Source organism: Benincasa hispida, chromosome 8, assembly GCF_027475165.1.
Source record: "Benincasa hispida cultivar pf3 chromosome 8, pf3_genome.v1.1, whole genome shotgun sequence".
NCBI lineage: Eukaryota > Viridiplantae > Streptophyta > Magnoliopsida > Cucurbitales > Cucurbitaceae > Benincasa > Benincasa hispida.
In genome coordinates this window covers 5,587,859-5,601,227 of record NC_143485.1, presented here as the reverse complement: position 1 = coordinate 5,601,227, position 13,369 = coordinate 5,587,859, and the positions used below count along the sequence as shown (strand labels likewise).

General features: G+C 34.5%; 1 protein-coding gene across 2 annotated transcripts; it reads right to left on the bottom strand.

Moving 5' to 3' along the window:
• Positions 1-287: 287 nt before the first annotated feature.
• On the bottom strand, positions 288-12,999 carry MGT10 (magnesium (Mg) transporter 10). 2 transcript variants are annotated; one of them, XM_039039028.2, is made up of 16 exons: positions 12,484-12,999; positions 11,434-11,506; positions 11,252-11,272; positions 11,092-11,162; positions 10,848-10,933; positions 10,665-10,755; positions 5,637-5,705; positions 4,697-4,777; positions 4,413-4,578; positions 4,260-4,305; positions 3,395-3,475; positions 3,066-3,148; positions 1,730-1,773; positions 1,505-1,616; positions 735-797; positions 288-654 (listed from the first exon to the last, which is right to left on the bottom strand). In XM_039039028.2, exons 1-14 carry the CDS (start codon positions 12,865-12,867, stop codon positions 1,521-1,523), a joined length of 1,392 nt encoding a protein of 463 aa, XP_038894956.1. In that variant the 5' UTR covers positions 12,868-12,999; the 3' UTR covers positions 288-654; positions 735-797; positions 1,505-1,520. The 2 variants fall into 2 exon arrangements, with proteins under 2 accessions (XP_038894956.1, XP_038894959.1); XM_039039031.2 differs by lacking the exon at positions 11,252-11,272.
• Between the last annotated feature and the right edge of the window lie 370 nt (positions 13,000-13,369).

Here is a 13,369-nt window from a genome sequence, read left to right as displayed (position 1 = left end):
CTATTCAACTCTACGTTCAGTAATAATCATAAACAATTATAATCCTCTAACTCAAAAAATTCATGTATTTCTTATTAAAGAATTTACTTCACCTGTTCAGATGGAAAAAATAATTCTAGTCACAAAAGTCAAAAGTAAACTATGCATATTCTTTGATCGCATTTTTAATTATTTACTTCTTTTAAGACTACATAGTATCAAATTTGGTAGAAACTTCAGACAGACCAACCCTCGTACCAAATAGAGTTTTAAAGAATAAATCATCCCTAATTCAAAGTCAAACCAAGTTACCAAGACGTATAAATCATCAAGATTTAATAAAAACGTTTCAGTTAATTTTGAGTGCTAATGTATATAACATACACTCAATTAAATTTCTAAATCAAGTATAAAAACAAAGTGAGAGATATCACTGAAGTTCAATCTAATACATTAAACGAATTTAAGAAATGTAGATAATCGAAATTTTTGGATGCAGATTATTTATCAAAAAAATAATAATAATAACTCGGTTGAGATGAAATGGAAATCCCCTCTCCCCATTTGAATTGGAGATGATTTGAGAGCTTCAAGGATAGGAGGCAAAGTCAAAGATTTCTCCTCATTTTGTTTCATAAACCAAGCTGAGTGATGGTGCCAATATTGGCTCACGGCCTAATAATATATTCAGCTATATCATATATATGAGAAGAGATTGATTATTTCATATGAACATAATGGATATATGGACATACCCTTCACAATTAGCATCCCCATCACTGGGATAGCAGCCCCTCCAAGATTGAGTGTTGAATGACCTGTCCAATCGAGATTAGATTAATATACTTTTTGCTGTTAAAATACACAAAAAATGTAACTGGATTAAGAGCTTAAAATCTATTTTAGTCTCCAAACAGTATTGAATTTCCATAGTAATTCAAATACTAATCATAATCTGTGTAGGCATTCATTAATCAAGTAAATGTAATTGATGGAAAAATCAAAATAATTTTTTCAATCTAAAAGTTATAATATTTGAAAGTTGAGATAATAAAATAATAGGAAAAATACATTTTTGTCTCTAGATTTTGGATCTAATTTTCATTTGATCTTTATGTTTCAAAAAGTTATACATTTAATCCTTAAGTTTCACTAACACTATTATAATTAATTTTAAATTTTCACTTCATAATTATTTTAATTAATTAATAGATACCATAAATTGAAAGTGGGTATTTAGTAAAAAATAGAGGTTAAAAGTGTAAATCTTAAAATCTAAAGACCAAATTAAAACAAAACTCAAATCACAAGAGTGTCACTGTAACATTTTAGAACCTAGGAATAAATTGAAACTAAATTCAAAATTTAAGGATTAAAAGTGTAACATTTCGAAACTTGGGACAAATTAGGCCCAAAACCGTGAAACCAAAAGGTTTTTTCCCCTAAAATAAGCATTATAAGTCAAAAAGTTGGAGAAGTTTAGTACAATGTTATTGCAATTCATTGTCTAGGTGATTGTTTCTACCTGAACAAGTATTTAGCTATAGGATTCTCCTATCTCTGAGATATGAATACATGAGAAAGAATGCCACAACAGCGCCAACAATTATCCCAGCTGTTGTTAACCAGAAGGCAAACTGCGTGCATCATGACAAGTGCATCAAAGTTACAACTCACACAAAATCAACACAATTGACCAGGTTGAATGAACATGAACGTTGTTTTAAAATTTGGCTTTTAGAGAATGTACCACGTGTTCTTCAAGGTATGATCGTAAGTTCATGCCGAATATTCCTGCAAAAAAGATGTGAAAAACAAAGGTTAAAGGACAATTGGAATGAAATTCTTTCGTTGAAGTTATCCATGCAACATGTTTAGAAGCAGCTTCACTGCATTTTCTTACTCAAAATTTTGCTAGCGACTCAGCCTAGCCTCTATTAGAACAAGATAATCTTGCTTGAATTTTCCTTTTACTTGTGTTCTATTACTCGAATAAACTGCAGCCAGCAATAGTTTTTTATTCTTTTGCTATATTCCCCTTATCCTTACAGCTAGTTACGCTTGCCATTGAGAGGCAATTCTAGGGAGACCAACTTTTATTGCTTGTACAAAAGGCCGTTTCTCTTAGATAATATGGTATTTCATCTCAAAATTAATTGACGATGAGAAGAATAGCTCATGTATCTTTTAAAGATTATAAGATCACTTGATTTTTCCAATGTAAGATTCTCAATCATGCCCCTCAAGATGGTATCTCTTTAGTTTACCATTCTTGAGTCAGATCCTATTTTTATTTTATGGACCAAATGCCCTATTTAGACTTGATGAATTTTGATATCATATTAGATAATATGTGATTTTATCTCAAAACTAATTGATAGTGAAAGGAGTAGTTCGTATATCTTTTAAATATTATTATAAGGTCCCTTAATTTTTTAAGGTGGAATCATCAACAGTCTCATTGATACCTTTGAGCACAAATGTCTCCACCAATCAATAGGTTAAGGTGGAGGAGGTCTTTGAACATCCGCCATTTGGCAGGCTAGCTTTCTTTTCGCAACTCTTTGAAGCCTTTGGATTGACACACTTTAAAAATTCTGAGAGATTGAGAAGAGGTTTAGTCTCTAGATATGACTAACAATTTTCAAAATTTTCAAGGATTTCTGTGTCTGCCAAAAATGGAGCATTTTTTAGTATAGTTAGTTCGGTTGCCCCTTTTTGTTAGGCTACCCATCATGTATTCTTCCATTTTTTCTGAGTGAATTTTTTTATTCTTTTTTATAGATTAGCTTGGTAAGGTATGGTAATGGACTTGAGTATTTTGTAAGTATTGCTGTCACCCTATTTTCTTCCGGCTGCTAATGTAATTTCCTTTAATGCCTTATCTGACTTTTATGAGCTAAGTTACCTAGGTTAGATTTTATCTGTGTGCTTTTTAGACACTGTCCTTAACAGAAAACGAGAATGATTTAGATCCTCTTCAGCTCAATATTCCATTCGTCTCCTATTTTTCTCTTGAAGGTGATTACTTCCGTTCAAGAAAGATTTCCCAATTGAATATTCATGATATCTCTTAAAGGGCATACCTGCAATTAAAGCACCAACTGCCACACAAAATGTCCCAACTTGGAGAAGCAATTCCACTCTGCTAACCTCTAGTCGTCGCGAGCTAATTAAAAGTAGGAGAAAGAAACAATTACGTGACTGAAACATAATTAACAAACTTTGAGAGGAAAAGAGAGGGAGAGTGAAAGGAGGAAGAAGAATCATTCTTTGAAGTTTTCTTCTCCTTTTACTTGGTACAGAAAGTGGGAATTTGATTAACCGCAAAAAGGATGATATCTATTTTTTTAATAAGAACAATTTATGGCAGTTACGATAATTAAGCTAAGTGATGTAAGAAGGTTGTTTAGACCTCAAATTGACGGCAATTGAATCTTCCATTTCTTTTGCAGAATCCAGAAGCCTTTCAGCCTGACCATGACAAGATTCGCATCTGCAGATGCAGACAGATAAAATTCCATCAACTTGAACGGTGCATTTCACGAACTCGTGAACAAAATAACACATTGTTTGGGCTGGCCCAATAATAGCGCGACTGAATACAACAATTAGTTTGAAGGTGTTTCAAGTTCCCGTAGATAAAATCCACCTCAAATATGATAATGACCCCATAAGGAATAACATAGAAATAAAAATAAAAAAGTCTCTATTTCATTTATCAATGAAATGTTTCTTTTCTAGAAAAAGAAATAAAATAAACAATCCTACCGAGACCTTTGGTTTAAACTCGGTTTGTAATGATTTAGTGGTTAAATTATTAAATTTGAAAGTACACAAGTGGGCGTTAAAAACAAGTTCCGGGACCAAATGTCTTTTCCTATTATTTTTTACCTCTAAACCTTTTATTTCAGTTCCATCTATGAGTATCGCCAGATTTGGAATGTCAGATAAATCACAACGCCAATGTATCATTTGCTGAGTTTAGATTATTGCCCTTGTGATTCTAGGCATCACGAGAGAGGACGCCATATAATTTATCCTGTGAATCACAGAAGAGGGGGCTGTCAAAGACTACTGCTAACAGTAGGACACATTGACAGCACCACTTCCAAAGATTCCCAACATACTATTGCAATTTCTCTATTCCTCCACATATTGCTTTGATTGAGAGCATATTTTTTCTTCATTATATTAAAGACTAATGAAAATACTAGATATGGAAAAAAATTATAGTTCTTCAGAGGTGTGGAAGGTGGCTTATCTAATATCAAAATTACCTCTGGAGATAATTTTCCAACAGCATTTCTATTTCTTCTTCCTCATCTGCAAATAAAAAGTTCAATAAAATATCACAAAAGGAGTTTAAAACTGAAATCAAGGCTGATGAAAATCGTGAATGTAATAATTTAAATTTGAAATGTATAACTTACCATCAGCAATCTGCTTATCCAAAGGAAGAGAGCACTCCACATCATCATTTCTTTTATTAAGCGTGCAATTTCTTCCCATAATACAGATGCGTCGTATTTCTTGCGGATCCTCCAGAAGATCAAGAAGCATTTGTCTGAGAGCCCCTGCCCTGGAACCTAATTCAACCTTGTGTCCAAATTGGCAGTTGAGGGGAGTCAGTTTGAAACTACTCATTTCTGCATATCATAGTGAGGTATATCTTGAACTAAACAACTCTATCCAGAACAAATTCCATAAAATGTACCAATGTCTGCTTGCTAATACGAAGTTGTTCCAACACATCTGCAGTTAATTTGTTGGGCAATACCTCAAGCAGAGCTTGAACCTGAAGCCAGACGAACTTTATACATCAGTTTTCCAATTTCTTTCTTTCTTTGTTTTTTGTATAAATAAGGTTACTTTTACTTTTTGTTTTTTCTTAAGAGAAACCATAAATAAGGTTATCTTTATCACTACGTTTGGGGAAAGAGCGGCGATAACAAAGGGAAGAACGCCTATCCTTTATGTTTGTATTCCATGAATGCATTATTAATTTAAGTGTGTTCATTTTATTATTATTTTTGTTTTCAGAAAAAATATAGCATTCTAAACATTTGAAGTGTTCTAAAAGAAAAACTCCTCAGCACTGAAATTAATACCCAGAAATATTGTTTTCGGAAAAAATATCCTTAAGGCCAGCCAGATCAAAAAGAAATTGAACCAGTTGATAACTTTCTCCTCAACTGGACAGACATTTTCTGATTAGGATTCTCTTCAAGTTTGTAGCCTAGTCAAAGAACTTTCCATTTGTTTTCGTGTAGCCACAGCTCAATATAAGCAGTAGACTTCTTCAATCAAGAAGAGAAAAATGGTCACAAAACCACGTATAAATTTTTAAACATAGAAACAGATATAAGAAATTAAGGGAGTTTTTGGGGCTCAAGTTGAGTTGGTTAGAGTAAGCTATTATAACCCACATATTATTATAATAACCAACTTAGTGTTCCAAACAGCCCCAAGACTTTGCAATTGCAATTCTAGTCTGAGAAGAAGATATAGCAATGAATACTAAATCTGGCCAGGTTGAAGTGGCAGCAACTTGCTCAAGTTTATTCTACTCCATCTTTTTCGGGAAAAAACAAAATTAAATGGGAGAAACAGAAAACGAATATTAATATATATACTCACTATGTTTCCATACTCACACGAGGTTCTACTTTTATTAGTCGCTGCTCCAAACGCTGAGTTCGTGAAAGCAATGCAGCTTCAACAACCTAAAATATAAAGTAAAGCAATATCTATAACAAACTATGGTAATAGAATCTAAAAAGAAAAAACAATAACAAAGAAGAGAGTGCTTAAGATGAATGTGAAGCAAGTTTCATGCAAATTGTGTAAACACATACTTAGAAGCTCACAAAATGACCATGAATTATTGAAATACATCACAGATTCCCCTCACGCTCAATAAAGAAGCCTCCATTTCCGCAGATTGCCCACAGATTGAATCAGCATCTTGGGATTTTAAAACTAAGAAGACACCTTAGTGAGTCTGAAATTGTTGAATGGGCAAGGCTCTCCTATGCTCTTAGTACTGTTGTGCTCACTCACCGAGAGGACCTGCGGGAGTGGAACTTAGACAAAAATGGTTTTCCCACAAAATCTTCGTCCAGAAACCTTTCATCGATGGGTTTTCAGGGTAAAGAAACATTTTACTCAACGTGGGAAATCAGCACTTTGTGCTTATCACCCAAGAAAAGCTTCAATGCAGATCACTGGAAATTCCTTTGTCTCCCTCCTGTTGGGTTATGTGCTTGTCTATGAAGCACAGATACTTCATGTGAGGCAAAGAATCAGTATCAGACACGTACCGGATACCGATACTTTCAGATACTTCCCAGATACGTATTTGACACACGATTTGACATATCTATATTTTCAGATACGTATTTGACACGTGATTTGACGTATCTATTTCTATGCATATTTTTTTTTAAGAAAAAAAAAAGACAAGTAACTCATCTAATCTTTCCCAATCTAAAATTAGGCAACTTATTTAAAAAGCTCACTACTCGAGTCCAAAACTAAAAGAAAAAATAAATAAATAATGGACCAAACCCTAGACTAGAATCATATAATCTCCATCTTCACATTTGAGTCCCCATAAAATCCACCAAAATATAAACCATTTGGATATCTTCAACAATTCAATGAAGAAGTTCTTCGTTTATCTTCATACTTCTCCCTCTAATCTTCTTTTTCTTTTTTGTAATATGAGTCACTTTTCTATTGCATTTTATTAACTATTGTACTTCAACATCTTAGATGTTGCTTTTTTTGTATTGTATTTCAGTGTTTGTATTCTATTTTGTGCTATTGTTATTAACTTATATGCTAAATTTATTTATATCCTATATTTTCTTAAAGAAAAAAAGGTATCTTCAACGTATCAGTATCCTCATTTTTTTAGAAATATATATATTAAAAAAATATATAAAAAAATGATGTATCCTTAGATGTAGCCGTATCTTAGTTTTTTAGAAATTGACAAATCGCCGTATCCGATCGTATCCGTATAGTATAACCGTATATGTATATGTGCTTCATAGGTGCTTGTGCACTAATGGTCCTGAAACACAGCCAACTCTCATTTTATGCTTATTTGCTAGATCTTTTTGGGCTTTTATCACATAGAGTTTTGGTCGGTCATTGGCTTTACAAGGCCAATTGGTCTAGAACTGGACGAACCTATTTGGTCAAATACCTAGCGACAAACTTCTATCTTCCCTTTTCAAATATCATTCTCCTTGGGCGTCCCTTCAAGAACGAGGAAAGGGACTCTCTGGCTCAATTTCATCCAAGCCTTTTTATGGTGTTTATGGCTCAAGAGAAATTTGTGCATCTTCTTAGAAACACAATCGAATTTTGAACCTTTCATTTCATATGTCGCCTTTACTGCTCTCATACAGTGTAAATTGATATCACATTTTTGTAAGTATGGTTTAAGCTCTCTTATAGCCTATTGAAAATGCTTTTATGTAATCTTCTAGATAGGTCTCTCATTTGTAATTTTATCTAATCAATGAAAATAGTTGAATCCTATCAAATATATATACACATATATACAATGGATCCAAAGCAGACTATTTCCTTTCTACTCTGATTTTTTTTTTTATTATTAGAAACATTTTTTTTAAATCCGTGAGTGTTCAAGTAAGTTTGTGCATAACTCAACTAATCTAATAGGACAATCGACTGACCTTACAACATTTACGTGCCAAAGAAACTAATAAGATATTAAATCCTACATAGGTAGCTGCCCTGCGCGGCCTACCGCATGCACGCACGAGAGTTGTCGCTCACCCATGTGTGTTGCCTCGCGCCCCTCTACATGCACACCCTGCACATGTCTCATTCAACTAGATGTGCGCTTACACACGTCCCATGACACCCACCAATGTGTTGTGTCTGCCCAAGCCCACTCGTGTCCATGTGTCCTGTTGTGCCGTCCACCAATCTTGGTCGTGCATCAAGACATGTTGCTAGTTGTGCCATCCATATGGCCATAGGGACACCAACCACCACCCCTGTGATCCCAACCAAGGTATGCCTCTTCATACCTTCTTTGTCGTATATTAGTCTCGTGCTCCCTCGAACCTCTTGAAACTTTCATTTGCGGCCTACTTCCATTTTAGTAGTTTCACTTTTTGTTTGTTTGTTTGTTTTTTTTTTTTTTTTTTGGGGGGGGGGGGGGTCCAAGTTTTCCATCATAAGTCACTCTTTTCTTGCAAATATATGGTACTTTCCAACAATAGCTTACTAAATGATACCCCAACAAGAAATATGAGGCTTTTTGTAAAGCTGATAAAGTCTCTTGACCACTCAAAAGTGATGTCCAAATTTGCTGGGTTTCTAGAATAGAGAGAATGGCTTCTAATCATTTTCTATCCTACCCGAAAGCCTTGGGAATCCAAATGTGGACTCTCACCTCTTTCAGGTTTGAAAATACTAGCTTGATCATTAAAAAATAAAAAATAATGTAATAGATTCTACCGGGATGAAGCATGTATGCAAAGTTGGGCGGTAATGGTTTATACCTTTAAAAATTGTTGGAAAGTTTCAGTACTTTCGTGATAAAAGCATAGGATGATTTAGAGGACTCTATTCCCCTCTTTGATTCTCAAACTGATACTAGCTCAACCTAAAGTTCCACATTTCCATTTCAGAGAAGAGATTTATATAGAGGCCCGACTCCATGATGAAAATCTCTGTTCCTCCGGTCATTAGAGGCAAATAGCACATAGACCAAATTTTCAATTTATCTAAAAGGAAAAAGCTTTGTTAGGAATGTAAACAAAGTTCTATATTATCTAGGAAAGGGAAAGATTCACGATATGTATATAAAAGAGGTAAATAATCTTCATTACTATGAGGTCTTTCGAGCAAACCAAAAGTAACACCATGAGGGTCTATATCTAAAGCAAACAATATCATACTATTGTGAACATATGTGGAGAGATATAGACTACAAATCCTCCACATATCTCATGTTAGGGACAATTAACCCTCCATATTTTCATAATAGTATATTCTTGTTTACTTTGGGCATAAGCCTTCACTAGCCAATGTTGGTTTCACCCCAAAAAAAATCTCAAGGAGATAATTATCTCTACTTATATATCATGGATCTTTTCCTTCCCTAGCTGATGGTGGACTTTGTTTACACTCTTAACAAACTTTTTCTCAAACAAAGTACCACTCGAGCAAGTCCTCGTATAGGGGTGGAGAAGATTCAAACCTCAAACCTCTAGGTCGATATTACAATGCCTGCATATAGTCATTCATCTATCTACTCCCTAATGAGTATGACAACGAGAGCTTATTGTTATCAAGGCCAGTGGCACCATTGAACAGACCACAACGATGAATCAAATTGTAGGATATATCTATTGTCGACCATTACCACTCTTAATCCCCTCCCCTCCAACAAAGATACACCTCTCCTATCAATCTTCCTTTTATCTCTTCCTTTATCTTTCTATGAATCTGTCAAACTTAACAGAGTGCTACTTTGCTCTTTCTTTATTTTTTCTTTTTCTTTTTTTTAATCAAATTGTAGGATATATCTATTGTCGATCATTACCACTCTTAATCTCCTCCCCTCCAACAAAGATATACCTCTCCTATCAATCTTCCTTTATCTTTCTATGAATATGCCAAACTTAAGAGTGTGCTACTTTGCTCTTTCTTTATTTTTCTTTTTCTTTATTTTTTCTTATATATGAAACAAAAAAGAATATATTCATACTGACAAAAGGAATAACTTAAGGGCAAAGGATTGAGAGAACCCCACTCACATAGAGAAACCTATTACAAAAAAATGCCTTTTAATTTCTAATAATCAAAGCAAGGCTATAAAAGCTCCAAAAATCTTTGTGACTTGAGCTCCACCAAGAAGTCAAGTGATGTATACTATACTATGGACAAAAGAGGCAAAACTAAAATCATTCTCAAAAATCCTATGGGGTTTTCCTTTCCACATTCTCCAAACCATAGCCTTTTCACGCAATCCCAGAACCCTATATCCCAAGTTCATTTAAAATAAACCGCCAACCCCTTATTACAGAAGGACATGTAGAAACAAATGATCAATTGTTTCTTCTCCTTGGAAACAAATACAGAAACCCAAGGGGGACTGGATCTAGTAGGGGAATTTCCTTAGCAACTTCGCAGCAGTATTCAAGCTCCTATACAAAACTGTCCACAAAAACACCTTGAGCGATTTAGGGGTGGGGGCCTTCAATCATATTCAGCCAGCTCTTGGACTCAACACCCTGAGGGAATAAAGAGTGGAAAGCCGACTTTGATGTAAATACACACCCTGAACCAATCCTCCATACAATCTTCTCAAGACCAGATTTTAATTTGAAAATCTTTGTGGTCAGAATATATGAACAAAACCCAATCCAGAAGCTGATCTCACTTATCTGCTAACAATAATTATCTGATCTTCTCAGCAATTTCCATTGGGACTCGCAGAATCATATAAGAATGCTAAAGGCAGTTAGTGGTAATTTTTCATTGCTTCTAGGGGTGAGCTTCCTGGGGACCAAATTCTCATTAGGAAACATCTTGATGTACAGAAGTATCGCAGTCTGTAAGCTAATTTTGCATTCACCTGCCAACTCTATTTATATGATGCAAAAATACATATATTAACAAGAATTACTAACCTCGAGTTCAAATGGCATTGCTGGCACTCCATTCATGTTTTTTGGGTTCAATCGAGGCAACAATGATTCAATAAAAGCTTGTCCTCCTGGACTGAAGATGATCACCATCATGCAAAAAGAATTGCAACGTAGAAATTTTGTATGAGAAATAAATATGGCACCATTTTCAAGTCAGATGGATACCGGTTATAATCGAATATGAGGACACAATCCTGCATAGCTATTGCTCGCAACGATCCCAGATTAAGCAAAATAGCATGTTCGCGGACCTGGTATGTGAACCACACAGAAAATTATTGCTGAGTATCATTTATAGACTTCAAATTCTTAATTACATATGTTTATCCCAAATGCTAATTCTTCAACATAAAAAGCTTATAATATAAAAGAAAACGACTGGGAATTAAAAAGGTGAAAATCAATATACCAGTAATGTAGGCATTGAGTTTGTCAAAAATAAAGATGGATCAACACTTCGGATATCACGTGGACGAAGCCCTGATAATTTAAAAAAAAATATATATCCACAAGAAGAAAATAATAAAAGGAAAATACATAGTTTCTTAACAAGAAGTATGTAGTCATACTATTTGTCATCCAACGGTTATCTACCAGGGAATCCAAAAAACCAACCGTGAGATATCCAGCAGTAATTGATTCCAGAAAGAAAGTATACATAAGTCAATGCAGACTAAAAGTTTTCAACGGTATACATCCAAAAACTAAGCATTGAAATGAGAGGCTGAAATTTCTGGTAGTATTTACTCACCACTTGACTTCAATAGTTGCCGTCTGTTAACCTTCCTGGTAGATACGGTTCCATCAGCTTTAACCTCTAACACCTAAGTTGTCAATATAGATGAGCATTGAGAGTAAGAACTTCCCTTTATCTAAGAGAGAAACCCGCAGATATGTCTTTATCAGGAAAGAATTGATTGAGGAATCAAAACGATAACTAGCTCCAAACCATTAACTCCAATCAGTGGAAGGATTAAAACACAAGATTTTAACTTGAGCTGAAATTTTGTAAATATTCTGCTCTTCAAACAGAATTTTTTGTCATATCCAAAACTAATAATAATAAATTGTGACCTCAAAGAAGAGTGAATACCAGGAGTTGAGCTTGAGCCCCTCAAAAGTCATAATTTTGTATCATTTCTTTGACAGGGCTATAATTTATACTATGCATATTTTATATGATTTATCCTCTAACTAATCAAATGTTGGTGTATGAGCACCAACCTAACACAGTTCAACTATAAGCATAACTTTACATCATTTCTTTGATCAAAAGGTCAGATATTCGAATCTCCTATCCTTTTAACTAAAAAAAGGTTGTATGTTGCTAATGCATTTTATGTTTAAAAATCAATTTAGAAAACATAAATTACTATAGGATTTTTTTTTTTTTTTTTGGAAAAGCTAAATTACTATAGTATAGAAGCACTGACAACTGTTTCAACTTTTTAAATTAACCCTTTTGCAACCTAACATCATATGCGAGGAAGCGTTACTATTACTCTTAAACGTTCTTCAATATCAACAAAAAAAAAATGGCCCCAATCAGCAACTAACGACGATTAGGCATTGGCAGACTCTACATTCCTCAGCTAATCTTCCTGAAGAATCAATAATTAGTTTGGTATTTGAACAGGCTCTCTAAACTTGATTGAAATTTTCGGTATGTTCAAATTTCCTACTTCGGTCTAACACCAAAAAAGAAAGACAAGAACAAAAAATAAATTCGCTAGCGGCAACTAAAACTATCAGCAAACACATCCGAATTCAAGTTTTAAAAAAATGCTTTATAGCAACAGACCTCATAAACCTGCTCTCGAATCGCAAGCGACAGATAATCACTCGGTGAAGAGGAAGAAATCCTCTGCGCGGAAGCAGCAGTGGCCACAGAGCTGTCATCCCGAACACCAATATCCATATCGTCCGCAAGATCTCCCCCTTCGTCCACATCGGACACCAACGCTTCCGATTCACTCCACTGTTCCTCCTCGGTGGACATGGAGAAACACTTGGTTCTGGAAGATAACTTCATCGTGAAGTTCCGCGACGGAGCCAAAGAGGAAAGACATGGAGATCGGAAGAAGCGCGAGACGGAGCCGAGGTCAGAGATGAGAAGATGGTGAGAGGATGAGGATAGTGCTTGAGGAGGGAATCGGATGAGTTGTAAGGATAGAGATAGTGCCATTGGAGAGCGATCCGAGCTCTCTGGTTGTGAACATTAAAGAAGGCTTTGAGGTTTTTTTTTTTTTGTGTGTTGGTAGGTGGAGGAACCGGGAGCTTCAAAAGAAGAAAAGAAAATAAGTGTATATTTTTATATTAAATAAATTTCTAATGGATAATGTGGATATTTTAATGAATAAATTAAATTATTTTTTTATTTTAAAAAAAAAAAAGAAAAAAAAAAGAAAAAAAGAAAGAAAAAATGATGCTTAGCTTTGTTGTTGGTTAACGAGAGGTAGTTTACGGTTTGTGAAATTCCTGAGGTTTATGCTTCGTTTCTGATTCGGTGAATCTTGGGATCTTCAATTTTCTATTTCTTAATAGATTGGGGTCTTCTATTTATTTTTTAGGTTAAAAACTTAAAGTATAATTTTATTCCATTTTAATTCATATATTTTAAAGAGATTTTTGTATGGTCATCTTTCCACAAGTACCTTTTTTTATTAATGATTTTCCTCCAAAAACAT

Bases quoted from the DNA above. Each gene is read 5' to 3' on its own strand.
- MGT10 (XM_039039028.2), bottom strand. From the start codon at position 12,867: ATGGCACTATCTCTATCCTTACAACTCATCCGATTCCCTCCTCAAGCA. The intron at 11,273-11,433 runs GTGAGTAAATAC...ATTCCCTGGTAG, and splicing joins GCAACTATTGAAGTCAAGTG to ATAACCGTTGGATGACAAAT. The intron at 3,476-4,259 runs GTAATTTTGATA...CTGCATCTGCAG, and splicing joins TTGGAAAATTATCTCCAGAG to ATGCGAATCTTGTCATGGTC.